The sequence below is a fragment of the Mastomys coucha genome, unplaced genomic scaffold (genome assembly GCF_008632895.1).
Source record: "Mastomys coucha isolate ucsf_1 unplaced genomic scaffold, UCSF_Mcou_1 pScaffold21, whole genome shotgun sequence".
NCBI lineage: Eukaryota > Metazoa > Chordata > Mammalia > Rodentia > Muridae > Mastomys > Mastomys coucha.
In genome coordinates this window covers 117,600,922-117,627,085 of record NW_022196904.1, presented here as the reverse complement: position 1 = coordinate 117,627,085, position 26,164 = coordinate 117,600,922, and the positions used below count along the sequence as shown (strand labels likewise).

The 26,164-nt window shown below is 47.8% G+C and overlaps 1 protein-coding gene across 1 annotated transcript; it reads right to left on the bottom strand.

Moving 5' to 3' along the window:
* Positions 1–274: 274 nt before the first annotated feature.
* Positions 275–25,327, bottom strand: Bag3 (BAG cochaperone 3). Its single transcript, XM_031388490.1, has 4 exons — positions 24,491–25,327; positions 6,693–7,022; positions 4,633–5,034; positions 275–1,278 (listed from the first exon to the last, which is right to left on the bottom strand). The coding sequence occupies exons 1-4, from the start codon at positions 24,674–24,676 to the stop codon at positions 472–474; spliced, it is 1,725 nt and encodes a 574-aa protein (XP_031244350.1). The 5' UTR covers positions 24,677–25,327; the 3' UTR covers positions 275–471.
* Between the last annotated feature and the right edge of the window lie 837 nt (positions 25,328–26,164).

The window sequence follows — 26,164 nt, the reverse complement described above, 5'->3', positions numbered from 1 at the left end:
CAAATGTAACAACATTAAAGCCATTCCAACATATAGCTACTCCTATGGCTCCCTGCATACCTCATTTTAGCTGAAGTTAGATATTTCAGTAACGAGATGAAGGCTATCACATCTAAATGACAACACGTCTCAAAAAAAAAAAAAGTGTTTCCTATTCCTGTAACCCCTCAAAACCTAAAAGCCCTTCAAGTCCAGAGCTAACAGGAAGCTAGTCCAGAGCCACAGGTAAATCATCGTACTCATGCACAGAAAGGGTCCCAGACAAGCAGAGAGGTTAGGGTTAGACTCCTGGAACAGGCAACTTGTTTATTTATACCGACTAGAATACGGAAGAAAAGCCCCCTTTGTTAGTGCCTTACCTCCACCCCAAGTTACTGCATACCAAGCGGCTATGAATAATGACAGCCAGCTGACTGCGAGTCTTGCAGTGCATGCAACTTAAAAGTCTCTACAGCACAGTCCCAGGGGACACTAGGGAGCCACGGGGTTGCCAGCTGAGGTTGCTGTGCTACTGGGATTTGGAGGTATGGCTGCTTTGGCTTCTTGCTGTTGGCTTTCGGTTTGTGGATCTTTGTCTTCAGGACCTTTCTTATCCTTCTCAGCTACCACGGCACCCATGATTTCCTGCAGTGGCTGCTCGGACTCAAGGCTGCTGGGCTGGAGTTCATAGACTTGTACTTGACCGGGGACATCGATTGCTTTCTGCTCGAGTTTTTCCAAGATGGTCTGAACCTTCCTGACGCCATCTCTCCGGGCCTGACGCACATCAGCTCGTCCTTCAGGGTCTACGGAATCCAAGGCCAGCAGCTCTTTGGTCAAATACTCTTCTATCATCAGGTATTTTTTATCAGTCTTCTTGCCTTCGAAGTTGTCAACAGCCTGCTCCAGCCCTTGCACCTTCTCCAGGATGGCTTCCACTTTCAGCACCCCTGGATGCTTAGGGGGGGCTTCAGCTTCTCCCGCTTTGGGGGCTGCAGCTTCTGCAGGGGCAGGGCTGGGGGCTGCCTTCTGTTCTGCAGCCACATTCTTGGGGGAAGAAGGGACAGCTGAAGGGGCGGGGCTGGGAGAAGGACAAGGAATTGGGGTGGAGGAGACCTGTACTTCCACTTTCTCAGCAGGAGGAGGTTGCTTCTGGGATACAGGCTTAGAGTCTGCCTCCCTGCGGATCACTTGAATGGGTATGTGTCCAGGAGGGAGATCTGGCCCAGCTGGGCCTGGCTTACTTTCTGGTTTGTTTTCGGGTTGGGTGACAGGTGGAGGTTCTCGATGGGTCATGGGCTGTTGAGAAAAGAGGACACAAGCTTTTAATAACTAACTGTCTAAAGCAATAATTCATAGTTGTTAGCAAGCAAAGCAATAAAAAGAAATAAATGCAAGAAAGCTGGAAATAACTCTTTTAATTGCATGCTTGCAGGAACTTGTGCCCTGTGTACACGTGGACCTCAGAAGACAGCTTGTAGAGTTCTATCCTTCCACCTCTCCGTGGGCTCCGGGAACTGAACTCATACTGTTGTCAGGCTTGCAAGCTCTTTATCCACAGAGCCTAGAAAATGACGGTTCATAAAAATATTTAAAAAATTTTTACTTTTATTTATGTACATTTGATCTATATGACATATGTATGTTATATGTCCTTGGAAGTCAGATCTCCTGGAACTGAAGCTACAAAGAAGCTGTGAGGCACCCACACAGGCACTGGGAATCAAACTTAATCAAGAGCTGAGCCATTTCTCTATGTCCATAATGAGATCTTTTTAAGGGCAGCCAATAGCTGAAATGCAAACTGGATGCTGATTATGAATGTGACCAAATTATCTGCTAAGCCTCCAGTGATTGGCTCACTACCTGCTTGTTTTCTGTAGAGAGATGACAGTCTTACAGGCAAGGAAAAGTAAGCCACTGTAATTTTCAAAAATGAAACAGCGTGCTGGCTGCTCAGTGGGGTTTGCTTGCAGCAATTTCAGACTGACTCCATTTCAGCCCCGGGCCAGAAATGCTGCCTCGGGTCTGGCTGTATGAGGTCTTAGCTCCTGGGTGCCCTTTCAAGGTGACTTCTAACAGCCTAGTGGTTTCTGCTCAGATCAGTTTGTTATTTGTTTTTTGAAAATAAGCAAGATGCTTGAAATAGTTAACCCTGGAAGAATTCAGGCCCCGCATATTGATGCAATGCTGTGATATGATGCCTTACACTGGCATCTGGCTACACAGCCCTTCCAGGGACTGGAGGTCAAGGTCATATTTTAAAATATAAACTATGTTCCAAAAGGGAACCAAATAGGGCTCTTCTAGCATCTAAATGAAAACCCGGACTCCAAAACCCTTACAATGCCCCAGTTTCATCAACTGGGGAGAAATGTTGTACTGCTTCATCCTAAGTAAAAGTATTAATTCTACTTTAGTGTTCAGATAAGTTAAATCCTTGGTTTCCTGACCTGTGGATTGAGGGCTATTATGGTTGGAAAGGCTAAATGGAAGCCTTTAGAGTTGCCTCTGCCAAAGAAACAGTGAGTCAAAAACAGTCTCCACTTCTTCCCCAGAGGGACCCATGGCTTTTTACAAAGGTAACTGTACACTGGGGAAAAGGAAATAATCAGACTTTCCGGGGTCTATTGGATACTGGCTCTGAATTGACACTGATCCCAGGAGAACACAAGAAACACTGTGGCCCTCCAGTTAAAGTAGGGGCTTATGGAGGACAGGTGATTAATGGAGTTTTGACTGATATCCAACTCAGTAAGTCCAGTAGCTCCTCGAACACAGCCTGTGGTTATTTCCCCAGTTCCAGAATGTATAATTAGAATAGATATACTCTGAAATTGGCAGAATTCTCACATTTTGAACAAGATGTAGAAGAAAGGCTAGCACGATCAAGGTCAATAGAAGTTGAGCTAGGATTAAATGCTCCCTCACTAACTACAGGAGACATGGGGCAGCCCTGTCCTAGGATTACAGAATCCAAGGATGGATCCTGAGTGGGTGGCATGCTCCATTTCCAACAAACGCTTTCTGCCCAGCATCAGCCCTCACTCCTCATCCTCCCACTATGGGTTTTAAAAGCAATGGAAGACTGTATAAGGGTAAATTTAGGAAAGGGTGTTCCCTGCTCTTCAGAAATGTCAAGGTCATGAAAACAGTGAGAGGCTGAGGGACATTGCCGGAGACTAAAGAGAAGTGACGTTTAAAGTCAGTGCACTCCTGGATCAGATCCCCAAATGGGAAAGTGCTGGGTAGGAAATTTGAAAGTGGGTGGCAAACTGGATAATATGCTATTGGAAAAATATTAAATTTCCGGAATTTGGCCATTCAACTATGGTTGTATTTCTTAGGGAAAATATTTGCTGAAGTATCCAAAGTAAAAGGCCATGATATTTGCAAGTAATTCTCGTGCAGTTAAAGTAAGTAGATGACAGAGAAAGAAGTGATAGAAAATGAGAACAGCAAACATTATTGGGGGGTTGGGAGGGGTGGCAAGGGAAACTAGAGATGTAACTCAATCGCTGGTGTTTGAGTAGTGTGTAAAAGGCCTTGGGTTTTGATACTAGCACCACATGAACTCAACCCAGTGGTACACCTTGTAACCCCAGCACTAGGGAAACAAAAGCAGAAGTTCAAAGTCATCTTCAGGCATGCAGCAACTTTGGAGCCAGCCTGGGGTGTATGAGAAACTGTCTCAACAAAGCAAAACAAAACAGTGAACTCTGGTGAAAGGCACACGGGACTTCTCTGTGTGAGTCTTATAGCTTTTCAGAAAGGTTGAAATTGTTTCCAAATAAAAAAGCTAAAGACAGTGCAGGGGAGATGACTCAGCAGGCCAAATCCCAGATGCACACACATGAGGACCAGAGTTTGGGTCCCCAGGGCACCCTGGGGTGGGTGTGGTGGCCCACCTGTAATCCCAGCGCTCAAGAAGCAGAGATTAAGATATCCCCTAAAGCAAACTGGCCAGATAGACTAGTTATGCTGGCAAGCACTGGGTTCAAGTGAGAGACAGTGCCCTACTGCAACAGGGGTGGGGGAATGTCTCAGACAAAGTCCCCTGCGGTCAGGCTCAGAGTTTAAGAGATAAGAGGGCTATGTGGCTATCTGCACAGAACAATCACATACTGAATCTTAAGGAACTCATGCAAGGCACGGAGGGAGTTGCCTTTAGGGGAAGAGACTAGGTGGACCAACCCCTTGGAAGGCAAGGGGATGAGGGACTATGCTGGTTTTGTAGAACAGGTCCAGCCTGAGCAAATGCCCAGAGGAATCAAGAGAATGCCTTGTAGAATAGAAATAGAGAAAGAGAAATCATGTACATTGTGGTTGGAGTGAGAGCAGGGGGCAGGGAGAGACCAGGAAAGGTATGGTGCACATTAAGGAACGTGGTCATAGAGGTGAGAGTGACAGACAGCCTTACCACAGGCTCTCCCCTCTGCCCCCAGAGTGGCTGCAATGGAAAAGCCATGGAGACTACGGCAGGTTCAACAGTCCCTGCCCTGCATTTTCAAAGACCAGCAACTTCTAGAATTCTGCTTGTCTCCACTTGTGCTATGCTGACGAAGCTGAGCTTTGAGGAATCCTAGGGCACCTGCAGAACCTCTCAGCTTGCCTCAGTCATCTGCATTTCTGTCAACCACTGACTCTCCATACCTGAGGCCTGTCAACCACTGTGTGCACACGGATGGGTGATGGGCAGTGAACCGGTGTGCCGCTTCTGGCTGGCGAGCCTTCCCGGCTGGATGCACCTCTGACAGGTGACCTGAATGGAGATGCGGCCCGAAGCGGCCTAGGCTCCCAGTCATCCCCCTGGATCTTGTGGTATACAGGTTGCTGGGGCTGGTATTCACTCTGCTGAGCTGGGTAGTGGGTCTTCTGGGCTTGGTGGAAGGAGGTCTGGGCTGCTGGCCGGGTAATGTTCTGCTCATGTATCACGGGGATGGGTATGTAGCCCCTGGGGAGCTGATGGCTACCCAGACTGCTCCTGCCAGAGGAGGGCAGACTGGCTGAGGAGGATGAGGATGAGCAGTCAGAGGCAGCTGGAGACTGAGAACGCTGCAAGAGACAAAGGGCAGAGGCACAGTGCCATGAGTGAATGACCCTGCCATTTTGGCACTCCAAATATCCAGCAGACACCACCTGGCCAGGAAAACACATTCCCCAAAGCCCTCCTGCTATAAACATTTTCAAAATGTGAGGATTAGGACTGTCTGTCCTCCTGTGCTCAGTGTGTCTGAGAGCCTGTCCTCAATCTTCAGCACCACTCCATTTACAATACAGCATGAAGACCAAGAGGGCTGGGGACATAGTTCCCCGGGAGAGCACCTGCCTAGCACACACAAGGCTCCCAGAGCTCTGAAATAAAGGAGTTGGGGTTCAAATACTTGGAAGCTCGACGGTTCTCTGCGCCTTGCCTGAAATATGGGAAAAGGACAGCCTGCCTACCCACCTCACGGGTTGCTTTGAGGATTAACTGGCTGCATCTGTGCCTGTGCGTTGGCAGGCAGCAGCGTGCACAGGAAGGGTGCGGACCACTGTGTTTGTTGTTATTGAATGTCTCCTTATTTCCACTTAACCTCTTATTGGCGCATGCAGCGAGGCATCTGGGAGCTGCCTGTGTCTGGGTGCCACACTTTCTGTTCTAATCTAGCTTCTAGTCATCTAGAAGGTGGGCAAGATGGCTCTCCAGGTGGTTCGCCACTAAAGGCCTTGTTGGCTTACATTTTCTAAGATCTCTGATGTTGTTTTGACTTGTACTGGAGGAACATTACAGAAGTAGAAAACATCTCCAAGAAAAAGAGAGACCTCCATGATCTCACATTTAACTATGGTTTTTCACCCCTGATGATGAAGGTGAACACAAGTAGAGGTTAAAAACAATCAGGACTTTGACGCATGCAGGAAATGGGGGCTCATCCTCAAGAACAATGCCAATGGACCCAGGGGATGAGCTGCAGAGAGGATGACGGAAAAGGAAGGCATAACTACTTAGCAACCCTACCCGGTCTGTTGGCCACAACCACAGTTCAGAACCGAATGAGCAATACTCTTTCACTAGTAACAAACCTCAAAATGGTGAACTTCAGGGCTCCAGTCTAAAGCTGTTGCCTTTCTGACCTAATGCTGGATTTCCTTTAGTGATGCACCCTGAAGACAGAGCTGCCATCCTGATTTTATCTCCAGCTTAGGTCCAAATGGTTGATGTCCATCCGAAAGGACCAAACAGAGTAACTCAGAGCTCTCTTTGAAGCAGAGAGCCCAGTGTGAATAGGAACACTGATGTAGGAAGCCAGGCAGTTGCTCTAAGCTGTGAGGCCTCTACCACCATGCATTTCAATCATGGAGTTACCATGCTGGTGTCTATTCTTCTACTACAAAAATAAGCCAGCCAGGCAGTGATGGTGCATGCCTTTAATCCCAGCACTTGGGAAGCAGAGGCAGGCGGATTTCTGAGTTTGAGGTCAGCCTGGTCTACAGAGTAAGTTCCAGGACAGCCAGGGCTATACAGAGAAACCCTGTCTTGAGCCCCCCCTCCCCGCAAAAGCCATGTGATCTCTGGCCATCTGAAAAATACAGGTGTAGGATACAGGGACAATGCGAGGCTGCCAACCACCTCTCCACTGAGAACCACTGAGGCTGCAGGCTGCGAGCCCTGTGTACTACCAGGTAGGTTGCTGGCCCAGCCTGAACTGGGTCTCAGGGTCTCTTCTTACCTCAGGTCCATGAGCAGTTGGGGGCTGAGCTGCTGCAGCTGCCGGCACCTGTCCACACTGTTTATCTGTCTGGGTGGCTTCTGTCATTCCGCCACGCAAAGGAGACTGGGACCTCTGTGGAGCGGCTGCTGCTGCTTCAGTTCGAAATCGCTGCACCCCAGGCTGGGAGTAGGCATGGAAAAGGTGTGGCTGCCGGTTCTCAGAGCCTTCATGGTGGACAGGAATGGGAATGTAGCCTGGTCGGAGCTGGGGGTATATGGGGTGGCTTTCCCTAGTGGGCAGCAGCCTGGAGCCATCATGGGAAGGGCCGTTGGCAGAGGATGCAGTTTCCTAACATAAAGGAGAAACAAAGACTGGTTAGAAAAGCGGCAGAGAGGCACCTTAGAAGGAGGGTGGTGCTGAAGGGCTCTGATCTTCCTGAGTGACTTGGGCCTCACACTTCAGCCAGGCTGGCTGAGCATAGGGGGCCAGACCACTTTGCTGCTCTGCTTTCTCCAGATTCCCAGTCTACTGTGTGAGTGACACTTTAGGGGGTCTGGGGATGGTGGTCATGCCTTTAATCCCAGGACCTGAGAGGTAGAAGCGGGCAGGTTTCCGTGATTCTGAGGCCATTCTGGCCTACAAAGTGAGTTCCAGGCTGGTAAGGGCTATATAATAAAACCTGTCTAGAGGCATGCCAAGAAGTATCAGTTTGAAGTACAAGAGAGATGTTTCCCACAGTGGTAAGACAGGTTTTTTCCCTGGGTGACAGCAGTGTAGACAGCAGACAGAGGCAAAGTACCCCTGAGCGCCTTCAGAGGGTGAAGCCAGGTGATCCCAGAAGACTCAACTCCAGTTACTAAACTGCAGCAGCAAAGTTCTCAGCTGCCAATATTTCTCATCTGCACAGCTTGTATTTGATCAACACAGAACGTAACTTTGAAAATCTTTCTGGAAAAGCATGTAAGCATGTGCTGTGTGTGCTTTGTGTGTGTGCTGTGCACGTGTTGTGTATGTGCTGTGTGTGTTGTCTGTGCTATTTTGTGTTGTGTGTGCTGTGTGCATGTGCTGTGTGTGCTCTGTTCTGTATGTTGTATGTGCTGTGTATGTGGTATGTGTGTGTTCTGTGTGATGTGTGTGTGTTTCAGGAGCTAGCTCCTTGGAACTATTTTTAGAACAAGCTGTAGGAAAGGGAGATGCACTGGGATGCAGAAGTGGTGCAAGAAGAGAACAAAACCCGGGGATCACGTGCAGCATTACAAGGCCAACTCCTAAGAGTCTCCGTCTGGCTAAACTTTATAGCAAGGCTACGGGACTTTCTCCTAGGCCCATCTGTGTGCTTCCTTGTAAAATCCAGCTATTGCAAAAGATCAGATAAATCAAGCTAACCAGAACCCCTATTCCCAGACCACCATAGTGGATATCCCAGCTCTGTCCACCTCCAGTCCTCCACAGATGTCTGTCTATCACCCTTGGCTTGTCAGAATCTTGTTAGGTCAGTTTGGTTCAAACCCCCTTCGCCTTTGATCAGTTTTCCCTTTGAATACTATGCTATCCACCTGTCCCACACTGTGTTTGTCTGTGCTTAATAGGGAGCTGAGCTCACCTCACCCTATACAAGCAGCAGTGGTCTGTCTCAGGGGTCCCAATAAACTTTTCCTTGACATACTTTAAGGAAGCACCATAGAACCTTTATACAATAAACTCTGTCTGGGCCAAGAGCAGTGGGGGGGTCCTTCTTGTGTCCTCCCATGAAGTCGTTCCTTTGGAGGCCTGGCTATTTTGGGACCCTTGAGAAGGCCAAGTTCCAGATGTACCTCTGGGCAGATCTTATTTCAGACACTGAGGCTGGTCAGCCACTTACTGGGCAATGACATATCTCTCCAACCAGAGGCTGTGTAACTCCGCCTCCCACTGTCTCCTGAACAGGAGAGTCCTTCCACAGACAAGGGACCTGTCTGTGTCGCTTGTACACATCCCACTAGCTTGGGGCTTGGGGGAATAAGGCTTCTTCAGTGAGGTAGCTCCCCAAATGGCAAACAAATGTCAAAAGCTGGGAATCTGTGAGCCCAGGGCGTTAATTTCTACAGTTGCAGAACTGGGCAAAGGCTGAGGACAGGCCCTGAGGGTTGGTTTGCATTTTGAGTGAAAAGACCATTAATTCTGCAAGTTTTCTATTTCTGTATAGGTCTGGACACCAGGTGGCTGGCCCTGGAATGCACCTCTTTCAGGCTCATGTGCTACCTCTCTCCTGCTGAGACCTTGCCCCTGGAGGGCCTCCAAAATACAGAAAAGGCAAGGGTGTCACTGTGTCCTTGGGGAGAGGGTCAGACAGGCACTTGGAACTCTCAGATTAGAATACCCACGTGCTTGGGATACCAGCGTTATTTTAGCTTGCTTAACTCTCAGGTCACCTAAGAGCTGGGAGTAGATCCAGCCTCACACAGAGGAAAGAGCCCAGTTCTTGCCATGAGGCATACAGCATAGGGAACTGACAAGAGACAACAAAGAATCCTGTCCTAACATATTTTCTAGGCAATGGGTCTACTCTTGGGGACAGGACCTTTCTTTCCAGTTGATTTTGCATAGTCCTGTCGAATGCTTTTTTTGTGGACTGCCTGGAGTTTACTGTTTGTTCTGGCATGAACGAATTCCCAATCCTCAGAGCCAGGCACCTAGAAGGCCTGAGCTAGCCTCACCTACAACTTCTGGTGACCATCAAGCTACTACTCAGATAGGCTCCAGGAGTCAAAGCAACAAGATATGATCGAATAAGGAATTTATAAGACTAGTTAAAGGACTGGGGATGTAGCTCACTTGGTAGCATGCAAGGAAACCCCGAGTTCAACTCCAATTATCCTATGAAACCAGGCACAGTGGTGTATATACACAACCCCAGCACTTAGGAGGTAGAAGCAGGAGGATCACAAGTTCAAGGTCATCTCCAGCTACATACTGAGTTTGAGGACAGCCTGGACTACATGAGCCCCTGTTCAAAAACTAGACACATCAATGCACGGAACAATCAGGAAATACCTGAAAAGCAGGGGAAGCTGAGGTACAAGGGAGGACTGTCCCACAGGGGAGGCTAGCCAGGATCCAAGCTCAGTTCTACCACCATTAATTAACAGTGGGCATGGATAAATCCCTTACCCCTGCAAGCCTTCATTTCCTTTTCTGTAAAACAAAGCAGGCCACAAGCACCCTACAGAACTATGGTAAGGCTACTTGTGACAGGGCCTCATATGTAGCCCAGGCTGACCTCAAATTTCTGATCTTGTTTGAGCTGTCAGGGTACAGGATTACAGGTGCAACTCCAAGCCCAACTTTCTGATTTTTTTTTTTTAATTTTAAAAGGTGTTTTAGAGTTTATACTTCCTGCATAAATGTGGTCCATATGTACATAGTATTCTCAGAGGCCAAAAGAAAGTACTGGATCCTCAGGGATCACCATGTGGGTGCTAGGAATTAACTACTACTCTCTGAAAGAGCATCCAGTGTTCTTAACTGCAGAGCCATCTCTCCAGGCCTGAGGGTTTTGTTTGTTTGTTTGTTTTTGTTTTTTCGAGACCAGGCTGGCCTCGAACTCAGAAATCCACCTGTCTCTGCCTCCCAAGTGCTGGGATTAAAGGCGTGCGCCACCACCGCCCGGCCAGGGGTTTTGTTTTGTTTTGTTTTGTTTTGTTTTTGAGACAAGGTTTCTCCATGTAGCCCTGGCTGTCCTCGAACTCAGAGATCTGATTGTCTTGCCTCCCGAGTACTGGGATTAAAGGTGTGCACTGTCACACCTGGCTTTTAAAAAAATGTTGAATATGTGGGAGGCCTGAAGAGGGCATTAGATCCCATTTAGCTGGAGTTACAGGCAGTTGTAAGCTGCCCTACATAGGTGCTGGGAATTGAATATGGATCCTCTGCAAAAAGCAGTAGGTAGTCATAAGTCCTGAGCCATCCATCTCTGCAGCCCTTGGGGGAAGTTTTAGAAGACACAATTAAGAGATATAGGCAGAAGGCCTGGAACAAATAAAGAGTTCTCTTTCTGAAGAGACACGAGAGACTCCCAAGCAACAACAGAGGAACCCAGAGAGAAGGACGAAGCTAACCGGTGACAGAAATCTGCATGGTCATCTATGAAAGTGGCTTGGAAGGCTATGGAAGGAGCCTTGAGTTAATGAAAATATTCTCTGTGTCTGAGTCGTGTATATTCCTGGGTATATAAACACACCCAGCCAAATGCTACACTCTTCTGCAGGCCCTTACTGCCCACCCCTGTCATAGCTCACCCGCCCACCAGCTTTGGGCCTCTCACAGTCCGGCCTGATTGTGGGGGCTTCTCCTAGGGCAGCCCGTATATCAAGGACACTGAAGACCTTGTATCTTATGTTGCTCACTTGTGTTTTGTACCTTAGCTGAAAAAGCAAAGGGAAAGGGGGAGGAAGCCCTATCCAGCTCACACAGGGACATAGACAGGAGGGGCCACAAACAGCCCGAGTCCTTCCAGAAGTGGTAGGTCTGAGTCCACGGAGGAAGGCATACGGTAAGCAAAAGCAGATGCTAAACCGCAGAAGATGAGAACTGGAGGAAGAGGGTTATGAACAGATGGAAGAAGGATAGGAGGAACCAAAAAGAAAGAAAGGTGAGGAAGAAAAGGAGAAACTGAGGCACCTCAAGATTCGTAGGGAGAAGTCAGAGATCAGTAAGGACTGAGAGCATGGAGGGCAGAGATGGGAATGAGCAGGAGGCAGGAAGCCCTCTGTGCTTAAAGGACAAGAGCAGAGTGGGAGCTGCTACCAAGATGTTGGGCTTCAGCTCAGAGTCAACTGGAAATGGTGGGGCTGAGTGGCACTAGCTACAAAGCAGAAACGACCACCCAGGTAAGCCTGGCCTGAGGCTGCTTTTCCTTCTAGTCTAGTCTTGGACCTGTGTGAATTAATCATCTACGTATGCCATTTGACGGAGAACCTTCATCACTGAGAGCACCGTGTCCCAGAAGTTCTAGGCTCCCCTTTATCTCTCTGTTGGGCTTTGTTTGGGAAAAAAAAAATATTTTGAAAAGCCAATTGAATTCACAGGACAGGTCAATAATACATCCACTTCAACAATAATTACAGTCATAGCAAGGTCTGCATTGGAGTGCCCTCTTTGGTCTTGGAGTCCACACACACATGTCAAAACAGTAAAAGAAAATGTATAATGTTTGTCATTCCTCTTGAATACTATTTAAACATATCTCTTTGGTTCACTCAGAAGTATTCACAAGTTCAAGTTCACATCCAAAGGCTTCTTGGTCATACTAGTATCTTTCAGGAAAGACCCCCGGCCTCTGCCACCCTGACTGCAACTGGGGACCCTAGGAATCTCCTCTATCTGGGTTGGGGGAGGTGGTGCTTGTGACCTCACACAACAGGGACCGGGCAGAGGAACAGCGACCAAGCAGACGCCTGCAAATCTCCCCCTCTTCCTGGTGACCTCCCTGCAGATCAAGCTAGTTATTCTTATCTTTGGCAAGGGACGCCAGGAAGACATACAAATTCTAATTAGAAAATGAGAGCCTCAGGGTCTGACTTTCTTATCTGACTACATTAACTGATAAATGAATGTGTTAATTTTACTGGTGTTTGCACACTGCATTAAAATCCTGAGGCTATCTAGGGGCACCAAACAACTCCATGAGAAAGCCAGAATAATAATTAGAGGGAAAAATCAATACTAAGTGAGCCAAAATGTGCCCTTTCAGGCACAAGACATTATTATTACAGAAAGTCTGGAGATAGGCTGCTTTCCGTGAGTACTAGGCTGCTTGTCTGCAGGTCTGCAATAAGTGCAAAATTACTGACAGAAAAACTGCACTTGGCCTGCCTCTTGCCCCATCCATGTGCTGCATGAGCAGTCCACACACCCTCCTTAGACACCTGCTTTCTTAGCTATAAAATTCAAGGATGGGCTCAGGGATAGTCTACAAAGTATTGGTTCTCAGACTGTAGGATCAATGGAACACCCAGGAAAAAATAAAAATGGAGGTTCTACCCCCCCCCCCCACTGCATGTCTTATTTGACTGGGGTGAGAGGGTCTAGAGGGCTGGCATGAAGAAGAGGAACTGAGAAGTATGCACCAGAAAATTGCTAGAATTCATCTATGGCCATATCACCATGGGCATGCCTGAATTTGTCAGAAACTGCAGGAACTCAAAGTACCCCAAAATTTTATATACCAAATTAAGACAAGGCTCAACCCCACCCCCGCCCTGTCTTAGAAGCATGGTGGAGACAGCTCTTCGGCACCTGTTAGGAAGGTGTGCAGCAAGCCACGAGCTGGCACACTCATTGTCACAGACAACATGAACAGCTGGCCTTTGACCAGACCATAGCTGGTTTCCTGAACACTGAGTAGCTGGCCCTCCAAACCCTGGGAATGATGGGCTTAATAAGCCTGGCTCTTAATCAAGTGGGCTTGAAAAAACAAACAAAAACCAAAACAGAACAAAACCTGGCCTGATGCCTACAAACCACAGCTCCCGTTACCATGGTAACAGCAGCAATGGCAATGATCAGCACTTCCAACTTGAGCCCTGGAGTTTTAAGTAGAACACGGATTCCATTAACTGGGTTTTTAGGCCAGAAGAGCTCTCACCCAGGTCAGCTGTTGAGTTTCACTAACAATACTTCAAAACTTCTAACACCAATGAGAGAGGCAGAGGCTTGAAAGAGAGACTGTGGAACTCCTGGTGGAGTCAGGAGCTGGACAGAAATGAAGCAGCTTGGCACGCCTCCATCAGGCAGAGGCCATAGAACAGCACTTTCACCTCCACAGACACCTGAGCATCAATAACCCAGCACAGCCTTTGTTTGGTCCAAGAGGCCACATAAATGACTTCTTTGTTTTGTTTTTTGTTTGTTTCAAGACAGGGTTTCTCTGTGTAGTCCTGGCTGTCCTGGAACTCTCTGTAGACCAGGCTGGCCTCGAACTCAGAAATCTGCCTGCCTCTGCTTTCCAAGTGCTGGGATTAAAGCTGTGCACGCCACCGCCCGGCCATGACTCCTAATCAATGTGTTACTTACCAGCTATGCAATCCCACAATCAAGCTCAAAATGATTCCTAGTTCCTCCTGACTTGTTACACTGGCTCTCTACTACTTCTGGGGGGCTTAAAAGAGACTTGGGGCAAACCTGGAGTAAGAAGCCAGACCCACATGCCACTCAAGTCCACTCACAGCACCTCCAATGAGACAGGTTTTGTTCTGGGACTCTTGGTAAGTCAAAAAAAGGTCATGGGGCTGAAGAGATGGCTCAGCAGTAAGAGTCCGTACTGCTACTGCAGAGGACCAGGGTCCAGTTCCCAGCATCCACATCTAGGTCACACCATAGCCTGTAATTCCAGCTCCACGGGATCCAATGCCCTCTTATGGCCTCTGCAAGTGGGTGGACTCATATGCACCAATGTATACTCACAACACATATATAATTAAAAACAAAAATAACTGTGAAAGATCTTTTACAAAATAAGACAGTAGGTCTGTGCTGGACACAAAACTTCGACTCACAGGTCACCATGAGTCACAAGTGATTAGAGGCCTGCTCTAATATGCCAGTTATTCAAATAGAAACACTTTATCCTAGGATTAATAAAAGAGATGTCCCTGTGTTTTAGAACATGAAACCTGTAGTGCTTGTCTTTGCAGCTGTGTCTACATAAACAGAAATGAGCCAGGTGGTGGTGGTGCACGCCTTTAATCCCAGCACTTGGGAGGCAGAAGCAGGCGGATTTCTGAGTTTGAGGCCAGCCTAGTCTACAGAGTGAGTTCCAGGACAGGCAGGGCTACACAAAGAAACCCTGTCTTGCAAACAACAACAAACCAGGAATGAATGGGCATGAGCCCATTCTATGCTGCCATACTGGGCTCCCAACCTTCCCTGTAGCTCATCATCAGCCTTGACAGAATTTGCTATAACAGACTCAGTTTCCCAGACATAAAATCTCTTTACCTTCCAGGGGGTTCTAACTTTTTTTCGTTTTTTTATGTTTTAAATAGATTCTCACATAGTTGCGATTGCCCTTGAACTTGCTATGTACCTTGAATTCATGATCTTCCTGCCTATTATCTCCCAAGCTTAGGAATTAGGCATGTGCTAGTTACCTCAACTGGTTGCTTTGGAAAGAAGGCATGAGAAAGTCTTTGTAAATACTGAGCTACTCCCTGCCCTACACATCATGTGCCTTCATTCCAGAGTTACTGATGGACTAAGAGGTTGGGCCTACCTAGCATTCCAAAACCCAGTTTGTCAGCAGCTCTTATCAGATTGGTAATGAGTCTGTTAGAGTTAGAAGCCCTTTTATCTCAGTCTTTAGAGATTGGTTAGCAAGAATGCCACTGTCTATGCTGAAAACCAACCGGGATGTAAACAGGGCCAACTAAATACCCTAAAAACTTAAGCCCTGAACCTTCTTCTTTCAAAGAGGCAGTGAGCCTCTTCGGGGAAGAGCTTACACACAGAAAACCTCACTGCTGGGAAACAGCGCATAAATGCATGGAACAGGGCTCCCTCACACATCCTGAAAATGAGTGAAAGTTGGCTTGGAAGCAGAGCATCTGCTGGCATCCCCTCAGCATCCTTACTCAGAGCCCTCACATGCTCCTAGGACAAGGATAAATACTAGCAGCTGCTGGAGAGAGTGCTGGGGACCCCTGCCTGCCTCAGCCTCTTCACTGTCCCAACCCTGGAACCCTCCCCTGGTATTCCATCTGACAGACATAGGAATGGGATGGACCTCAAGTCACAGGGGAAGCTGGGGCACAGCTGTGTGGAGAAGCCCAATCAAGGGACATTTGGCTCCTAAACTCACAGCTTCAGAGAAAAAACATCAAGTACTTACTTCCTGTTAGGGGGAAGAAAAAGGAAAAGAAAACCACTTGCTTTAATCAATGCCGATGGAAAAGTACCTGGATCTCCACTCTGGGAAGCAAACTAAATTTAAAGCGATCAATAACGGCCCCTCCTTGTGTCTGGAACATTTCCACAGCCTTCCCATGGTCTTGTTCCAGACAAAAAGAAAACACAATGGTCTCTGTCACAGACAGAGCCTTTAGCCTCTTCTGAGCCTGGCACTCTCAGCAGCCCCCTCCTCCCCCAGCCATCATCTGGGGTCCTGGTTCCTGCCTGGCCATGCTCGCAGGAATGCAGAGACAACCTCTTCTGAAGGCACGAGGGCTGAATAATGAATAGTCCCATGCCACACACTGGTGTGTCCCCTCCTGTCTGTCCCTGGTATAAATCAACAAACAAGCCTACCCATTAAGCAAAGAGGCCCGATGGAGGCTCCAGAAAGTCCAGAAGCCTTCACCTGATCCTCTACTGTGTTCCAAGCTACCGTGGACCTGAGTACAACCCTCACAGGGGCACAGGAAGTCTAGGTCAGGGTTACGAGTGCTATCTGGACACCAAGGGAGATTCGGCTAAGTTTGGGACAAGCTTGTCAGAGGCAGGACTTCAAGCCAGTCTGTGGTCTGACGCACGCATGGCCAGGTGTGCTATGTGGGACGGTCAGCTGGATGCCTATCTACAAAGACCTTCCCACTTCATAGTAAACATCTCTAGGTCAAGCTTTGAAAGAAGCACTCTCCACCCACTGTCTCTCTTGATTCTCTCACCCCTGCAAAGGTAGTACTCGTGCTGCCCACTTACAGAAGAAACACACCAATGGAGGGCATGCAGTTTGCTCAAGATCTCCACCACCCAGGTCTGTCAGGTAACTACTACTCTTTCCCTAACATTTGCCTGCCACTCCTGGGAACCAGGGGGGTTGACATTTGTGTGTGACCCCTTCAAACCCTTCATCTTCCCCAGGAAAAAAAGCAAGAGAAACAGCATGTGTCTCTTCCTGGGCTGAGGCTCAGACCTGAAACATTCAGTTTGGATGTGCTCCAAGTCAAGGGAGCGACAGCTCGGTGCTGAGTCATTGGCCCAGCCAAGGAAGGACCAGCCAGCAAAGACTTCTGGCTCCATTCTGAGTCACCCTGGCTTGAAGACTTCACCATCACCAGGCACAGGGGTGCTATGGAGACATTCTAGCTACACCTCAGATGAGGGGGCCTTGCTTGGATAAGACCAGCCTAACAACCCAATCTGGAAACCTAATAACCCATCCCCCAGTGACTGCCACACTCAGCTGCCTTCCAATTCTCCCACTATCTGCATTTTCAAAACTATCCATTCCTTACTTATTCAGTGACCAAGAAAAAATTTTCCTAAATAACCGAGGGGGGACCCCCCCACACACACACTACTACTTTGACGAATACTGATGAAGTTCCTCTGGTGTAGGGAGGGCTGCTTTTCAAGAAAATGCTAAGGAATTTTCAGTAGGAAGCCTTAGTTCAAAGGACCCAGCCCTATGCAGGAAAACTAATGGGGTCTACAGGCTCCCTCTGAGGCAGACAGGTAGAAATCTGTGATTCTCGGTGGTTCTGGATAGACAGTAACGAATTTCTGTATGTAGGGTGTCTGATCTGACTGCCAGCCACAAGAGAAAAATAATTAGACTTGCCAGGGCCACGCACGGATGCTGTCTGCTCAGCTCCGGATCTGCAGTGTCTGGCTGCTGCTGGCTCCCAGCCCCCTCCTACAGACCTGATGATGAAGATGCTGTGTCACGGATGGGGACAAAACAACCTCTCCAGAGCTGTAAGAATGGACTCGGAGTCAGCACTGACCTCTGTACAGAAAAGGCCACTCAGAAAGTGACTAACAGGACAAGCCCTTGGGGACATCTGGGATTGCGGAAGAGCTTCTAAAGACCCTTTTTGTGTTTACACTCCATTGAGACCTTGTCCTGTGCCTACAGATTCTGCTAGGCACAGAGCCTGCTGAGAAGAGACAGGCAGTTACCTGAACGGCTCAAGTGGGGTGTGAGCCAACAGGGCAGAGCAAGTGATCCAAGCTAGAGCAGTGTCTGTCTAGAACAGAGGAACACTGCTTTTGGTCTGAGAGAGATGAGGCAAGTAAATATGTCTGACACTTCTACCAGGACCAGGAGCAGAACGCCAGGCCGGCCTTTCTGTGGAGCCACAGGCCAGGTACATCTCTCTGCATCATGAAATAGTTTCTACCTCTGACAGCTATCTGGAGTATTTAAAGAGACAAGGTTTTTTAAACACACACACACACACACACACACACTCGCATACATATTGTACTGTCTGGCTTCCCCCAAAACTATCAAAGCCCCCAAAAATATTTGTCATAGAAATAAGGGAGGCCTTTGTAATATTGGCTATCAAAAAAAAAAGTCGGGTGTGCTAGATGATGGGCAGAATTGAGCCTCTGTACGTGCAGAGTGCAGAGATCTGATGCCTGGCTAGGAAAGAGTCCCTCAGGTCTGAGGCAGCAGTGGATTTATGTGCAAAGCAAGGAGCTGGGGTGGGGCTGGAGAACAGCATAGTCAGGCTACAAGGATACTCAGTGTCTGCCAATACTAGAGTCTCCAAGGCTCTTGAGAAGCCAGACCTGTTTAGCTCCCAGCTCTTTTACCTAAGGCCTCTCCTATGTTTATGACCAAATTAAAACATGAAGAAAAAAAAAAAGAGAGCAGGTTTGGATCATGTATGGTTTCCTATTTTGGATGGAAGATATCAGAACAAAAAAAAATTTTTTTTAACGTCGATAAACAGTAATAAACATGTAGAGTGGTTTATATAAGGAAACCATGTGCCATTCCAGAAACAGGGACAGTGCTAATCAAGCCTCACGGCTGGTATGAAGCTTTCTGACTCACCACCAGCTCTGACAGCATCCAACATTTTAAGCTTTCCCCGTCCTGGCTAACGTCAAACACAGCCACAGTTCTCCAGTGTGCACAGTCCACCCTCATAAAGGGCAAATCTACTTCACAAAATGGGGGACACATTGTGTCCCGGGAGGTGCAGTGAGTTCTTGTGCAAGCCAACACACAGGCTGTTCCTCAGAGGGAAAAATGAAGGTCTTGGATGAACAGCCTTCTGAGGCACGTGGCTGGGCTCCTGATCCTCTCCCACCAAACCGCTTTCCAGACCTGATTGCAGCTGGCTGGAAAGGCGAGGAGGGGAGAGAGCCGCTCATTTCCTGACTCTGCTAAGAGGCGCAGGGGCTGCTGATCGATGTAGAAAGAGCAAAATGACCTAATCTTTTGAGAGATAACAGGAAGCTCTGCTGAGCCTGAAGCAGAATAAATGAGCCTTTCCACTCCAATCATAACTCAAAAACATCTCCAATTTTCTGTGAAAGGACCGGTCTCCTCACAGAATTAAGAACAAAGTGGTTGTGAGATGCTGGAAGACAGAAGGGAGGCAAAGGCCTGGGGTGGAACGCAATCTCCTCACACTGCCCTACACTGTGCACAGTGCACAGTGTAACTAGGCTCCCTAGGCCTGGGTCACCTCCAGCAGCCAGGCACCGTGAGAATGTTGGCAGGCCAGAGGTGAAACAGGAGGCCCCCTCTGTGCCGAATGAGATCGGGGGCCACTGTGGCTTTCAAGGTCAGTATGGCAGAACCAAAATCACCAGAAAGCCCTCTGAACTTCCACATTTCTGGGTCCCCTTCTGGACAATTCAACAGGAGGTGGGAACAGAATGGGTCAAGTAACCACAAAGGTTTGTTTGTTTGTTTGTTTGTTTATGTTTTTTCGTGACAGGGTTTCTCTGTATAGCCCTGGCTGTCCTGGAACTAACTCTGTAGACCAAGCTGGCCTTGAACTCAGAAATCCACCTGCCTCTGCCTCCCAAGTGCTGGGATTAAAGGTGTGTGCCACCACCGCCAGGCTCAGAGGTTTATTATGTTTCTTTTATGTGGGAGTATCTACATGTGTCTGTGCATCAGGTTCCCTGGAACTGGAGTGAGCCAGCTGATGTGGCGGGTGGTGGGAAGTGAGCCCAGGTCCCTTACAAGAGCAGCAAGTGTACTTAACTGCTGAGCTGTCTTTCCAGCCCTTCAGTGTATATTCTAAAAATGTTCCCATGGAGGGCATTCAACTAACACCACTCCTGAGGGCTGAATTCCGCCCGAAAATCCACACGGTAGACACTCCCGCCAAGCTGTCCTTTCACCTCAACATACACGTTATGACTCTTTCACCTCTACATACATGCTCTGCCACATAGACACAAAATTGAACTGAATTAAAACCAAAACCCCAGCCGGGCAGTGGTGGCACACGCCTTTAATCCCAGCACTCAGGAGGCAGAGGCAGGCAGATTTCTGAGTTTGAGGCCAGCCTGGTCTACAGAGTGAGTTCCAGGACAGCCAGGGCTATACAGAGAAACCCTGTCTTGAAACAAACAAACAAACAAACAAAAAAAGGAGACTGCCAGGATGGTAAGTCCCCAGATTCACAGAGGTGAAGAGCCCTGCTCCAAGACGGCCTGCTTAGCAAGGGACCAGCACTCCAGAGTACCTGGCCTCAGTTTATTCATGGGAGAGATGCTGGGGAGGGCCTGCAAGGGCTCATTCAACTCCAGACTCTGAAGTGAACACTAACCTCTCTACAGAAGGCATCTTAGCTGGTGTGGACCTCCCTGGCTGGTAGAAAGGCCAAGTGTGGAGAAAAAGTAAGATGGAGGCATAGAGTGACTGCTTACAGAGGTGTCTGCTTGAGGACATCACTGCCTCCAGCTGGAACAGGCTAAGGGACACCGAGGGTCACTGGTTTACTATAAAAGCAGCGGTAGGAGATTTGTTATAACCACATGACAGAAAACTAAAGTCAACTCCGAGAGTTTCGGACTGAATACAACACAAGGGGCTGGCGATTTCCTTCTTTCAGAGAAGGACTTATCTCTATCAGCTCTGACTGTAAACATCCAGGTGCTTTTTTCTCAGACTCCCCAAGTCAGCAAAGGGCTCTTCATTGACTGACAGCATTCTCCTAGGCAAGGGGGGGATATTCTGAGGGTCTCTTAGCTCCTCCCAGACAGGCCTTTGTTTTAGAGGCAGAGGCTTTCTCTTTATGCTTCAAAAAACCTATTTCAGGGGCTAGAGAGATGGCTTAGCATTTAGGAGCTGTTCTCCAAAAGGACCTGAGAGAGTTCGAATCCCAACATTCAAGTTGACTCACAATCAGCTCCAGGGAATCTAACTAACACTCTTTTGGGCCCTAAGGGCACAGGTACACAAGGGCGTACATAGACATAAAAACAAATACTACTATTTCTTTTTTTGTTTTGTTTTGATTTTCGAGACAGGGTTTCTCTGAGTAGCCCTGGCTGTCCTGGAACTCACTCTGTAGACCAGGCTAGCCTTGAACTCAGAAATCCGCCTGCCTCTGCCTCCCAAGTGCTGGGATTAAAGGCATGCACCATCACTGCCTGGCAAGACTAATGTAAAGTATTAAAGGTTGCCAGGTAGTGGTGACAGCGGCCTTTAATCCCAGCACTTGGGAGGCAGAGGCAGGTGGATCTCTGAGTTTGAGGCCAGCCTGGTCTACAGAGTGAGTTCCAGGATAGCCAGGACTACACAGAGAAACCCTGTTCCCCCCCCAAAAAAACAAAACAAATATTAAAGGTCTTCCCAGTTGGTGGCCCGCAGTCACATGGATGTCCTGTGACAACCAAAGCGTGGACTTAAAAGCAGTGAAGGTCAGGCTCAAAGCAAGCAACAGCTTGAGGGATTTGATTCCTCCACTGAAATGCTCATTTTCTATTTGTGCTTTGGTACCAAGCTGGCAAGTCTCTCTCAAGTAATTAATCTGGTAAAGGAAACCCTTCTCCTGAGTTAGTCACAATCTACCATCAAAATCCAGGCTCGAACAGCACAGAGGTCAGCATGCTTCAGTTTCATAAAAATTCAAGCCACTGCTGACTTCTGAACAGACACGGCCTCTTCTAACTAGTCAGTCCACTTGACCCTCTCTCTCTCGGCTATTGGTGCTAGATGGGTGACCTTCAGAAACACTTGAATTCTCTGCATCTCCTTACGCAGAAGGAATGGGGACACTGTAAAGGACCTTTCAAGTTTAAAACTATAATGGTGAAATTTTCAATTTTTTTCAAGCCCAAGACATCTGATTTAATATATTTTACTTTGTTTAATAAAAGCAGTGTTAATTCCTTTTGTTTTTTATCTCGAACAGATTTACGAAAACCTCGTCTAGCTAGTATCGACCTAGTCGCTAAGGCAAATCCCAACACGTTGACTAAGTACCAGCATGTATATGCTCAAACTTGGTCTTCACTCGCAATCAAGAGTGCCAGAGAGCTGAGACTGCGCCTGTCGCCACAGGAAGGAGGCCTCAAAATATACCAGACTATATGGCTTCTATTCCCTATCCAGTCTGAAGACAGCTAGTTTCAAAAGAGAATCTTTTACCCAATAATGGATGAAATAGACACACACACACACACACACACACACACACACAAATACATGCAATTTTGTCCACCCCAAATTACAGCCTCTTATAGTAATAATTTCCAGAAATAAATATACAATTAATTCCCTGTAAATATAAACTGCCAAGTATGTGGCTCACTGCTGGATACTAAAAGTTGTAGCAATAGTTATAAGGAAAATGTTTGCCTGAAGTTCTCAAGGCCCTGGGTTTAATCCCTAGCACCATACACATAAAAGCAAAACTAGAATTTTCTTTTTTCTTTCTTTCTTTCTTTTTTTTTTTTTGCGGGGGAGGGGCGTTTTGAGACAGGGTTTCTCTGTGTAGCCCTGGTTGTCCTGGAACTCAATCTGGAGACCAGGCTGGCCTCGAACTCAGAAATCCACTTGCCTCTGCCTCCCAAGTGCTGGGATTAAAGGCGTGCACCACCACTGCCCGGCCTAGAATTTTCTAAGTTAATGATTTATAAAGCATTTTTAATTGGGTGAGTATCTGAAAATACCAAACAATATATAAACTCTTTACTGCTTTTATTTTTTCCGGAAAGCAATAAGTTGGAGTATTTCTTCTGGTTGTTTTGTTTGTTTGAGGCAGCATTTCTTTGTAGACCAAGCTGGCGTTGAACTCAGAAATCCATCTGCCTCTGCCTCCCAGTGCTGGGATTAAAGCTGTATACCACCAGGTCAGAACCAAGTTAGAATCCATTTTTTTTTTTATTTGGTTTTTCCAGACAGGGTTTCCCTGAGTAGCCCTGGCTGGCCTTGAACTCAGAAATCCAACTGCCTCTGCCTGCCAAGTGCTGGGCTTAAAGGCGTGCGCCACCACCACCCGGCTAGAGTCCTATTTTAAAGTGTATTTACTTTACCAAACCTTTCATTTTGAAAAGACCAAATTTATATAAATTATTATTGAACATTATGCTAAATATGACTTATGTTAATTAGATTTTCAAAGACCCTACCAGGCCAGGTGGTGGTAGGTAGCTCATGCCTCAGAAAGCAGAGGCAGGAGGATCTCTGTGAGTTCCAGGCCATCCAACACCACACAGAGAAGCCCTGTCTCGAAAAACAAAACAAACAAAAATCCAACCTAAATTTGTATTTTTAAGCTCTTCATTCAAAATTTAATTGATTTTTTTTAAAAAACCCAAGGTCTTATTTTGCAACACAGGCTAGTTTCATTCCAAACTTAATTACTTAACTTTTGAGATACTCTGGTTATACAGCCCATGCTAGACTTGAACTCAAGATCCTCTTGCCTCAGCCTCCCAGGTGCTGGGATGATAGGTCTGAATCAGGCCAGGCAGGCTTCATTCCAAATTTGTATTTTCTTTCTTTCTTTTTTCTTTCTTTTCCTTTTTTTTTTTTGTTTTGTTTTGTTTGTTTGTTTTTTTTGAGACAGAGTTTCTCTGTGTGTATCCCTGGCTGTCCTGGAACTCACTCTGTAGACCAGGCTGACCTCGAACTCAGAAATCCACCGGCCTCTGCCTCCTAAGTGTTGGGATTATGGGATTAAAGGCGTTCGCCACCACTGCCGGGCCCAAATTTATATTTTCAAATTGCCTTGCGAAGTACACAGGCCTGAATGTGTGTGTGTGTGTGTGTGTGTATATATATATATATATATATACACACACACACATATATGTAATGTAAATGAGGCATACACCTGCTGTTCACAAGGCTCCTCAGCTGTTTCTGGTAACAAATCTCCAGTATTTGAAAAGGACAATAACAAGGAATCACCCCATTAAAAAGACATTCTCTTTCTCCCCAGTGTGAAGCAACGTCTTAAGGCAATGGCTAAGTATGGCGATACAATGTCTGATCTCCAGTTCTGAAACTGTCAGAAAGAGTATCCAAAAAAAAAAAAAAAGAGTAGTAGTATCAGATTTCCCTCTAACTGAAAGCAGTTTCGACCAGTAATAATAAGTTTAATGGGGGGAAAATAACTTATTTACTCGAGCCTTCTGAGTCACTCTATGCCTAAGATCCAGTAAAGTCGAGATAACCCTCAACTAAGTTCTGAACTTGAAGGTGAAATCCTCACAGAAAGACTCCACTCAACAGCCTCGCAAACCTGGCCACGCGCCACCAGCACCAGAGGGAGCCCAGGGTCTCAGCACAGGACGCGCGGGACTGAAAGGTGGCGGCTGGGCCTGGCCAGGGCCTCAGCCGCTCATCAGGCCGGTCGCCCTTCCCTGGGACGCGGCGCACGGCAGCTCAGGCCACCACTGCCCTTCGCAAGCGGCTGTGGAAAACCACCCGATGTCACCACGCGGGTCGCACCTCGCTGGCTTCCCTCCAAGGCCACCCCGCCTGAAGCTCTCCGCGGCCCGACGCCCGATCGGGGCGGATACGGTTAGGGACTCTCCTGGCGCAGCAGGGTGAGGGGTGGGGTGACACGAGTAGCCCTGGCTCGACCAGGCCCCTTCACCGTCGAGGTGGGACGGCTAGCTCCACTCACCTTTGGGCCCTCGGGGGGCACACGCGGGTCGTTCCACGTGGTGGTGCGGCTGTTGTGGTCCACGAAGAAGGGCCAGCCGGTCTGCGGGTCGATCTTGATCTCCCAGCCCGGGGGTAGGGGGTCTCGGTCGCTGGCTCCGTTGCCGGACGCCATCTGCATCACGGGCGACTGGGTGGCGGCGCTCATGCTGGGTTAGGGTCCGCCCGGGACGCAGAGCTTGGGCGCGGGTCACGAGGTCGTGGAGTGCCGGCACTTCTGTGTAGCCGATATGTCCGGGAGGCCGGCGCCGGGCACCTTTATGAATTAAAGGACTGGATGACGTGTCCGAAGAGGGGTGGAAGTGTCTGGAAATAGCCTCCTAGCTGCCAAAGGGGAAGGAGGAGATAAAGAGAAGGCAGCAACTGGCCGGCTAGAAACTTCTGGTCCCATCCAGAGAACTTGGCGGCCGCCGTGGGTTGGATGCGGAGCTCCGCCCTGAGTCATCGGCTATAATCGCGGCGGGGCGGGACCTTGGGAGGGTTCGGAGGCGGGGACTTGTCACCCGCCCCTCCTTCTCCTAGACTTCCCAGGCTGTCCCTCCCTACCCCTGTCCGGTGTGCGTCCTGTGGCCTTTACGCCTTGCGCCAGGTGAACACGCATTGGTGTCCTTGTGCTCCCTGGCTGTTTTCCGTCTCCGGACCCCCCACCACTCTTTCCTGCCTCGTGGGGTGTCCCAGGGCTGGCAGGCCAAGGGCTGACGCCTGGGGCCCCACTTCTACGTAAGGACTAAATCATCTTTAAACTCGGAAAATCTAGTTCTTCCCCACTTCCAAGTACGCTAATACTCAGTGACGCTAGCGTCCTGCAGTGACGTTTTTTAAATAACTTTTTCTCAAGGGCCTTAAGACTTCTCCTAAGAAGTTCTGGAATGCTGATCTGACGTCACAACAAAAAGAAAGAGCTGTGGAAACACACCTGCCTGCTTCGGAAAACTGAAGCAAGGACTGAAGTGACGGCCTTGTGCTCTTGACCTTCTACTTTTTTTTTTTTTTTTTTTTTTTTTTTTTTTTTTTTTTTTTTTTTACACAGTGACAAGACTTCAGAAACACCTAGAACTAATACTGAGCCCAGTTTCCAACTCAGATTCAGAGAATGTCCTGGGACTTTCAAAGATACCATCTCTGGTCTCTCCCCCTCAGATTTTTACTCTGTGGCAAATACTAGAGGACTCTGCCAGACATTCCAACAAGCTGATTTTTTTTTTTTTTTTTTTTTTTTTACCTTCAAAGACCTTCTTACTGACTTTGAAGTCTCAAAGCCTCAGTATAAGTATTAACATAGCTAGCCTTCAGGGACTGACTGGTGTTACCAAACACACCCGTGTAAGCCCGTATGTGAGCATATTGACTTATTATCATTTGATAGTCACATTGAAAGGTCGGGACTCTTAGATTCACTCACTGGTCAGTGTCTGTCTTTTGCTTCTTTATACCTGAACCCACCCAGCACATGGCTAAGTCCAGAGGAATAAAGATTGATCTTCAATAAAGGAATAAAGATTGATGTTTATTGAAGACAATACAAAGTGTATTTTTTTTTTAAGTTTTTCAAGACAAAGTATCTTTGTGTAGCCCTGGCTATCCTAGAACTAGCTAGCTATGTAGACCAGGCTGACCTTGAACTCGCCTGTCTCTG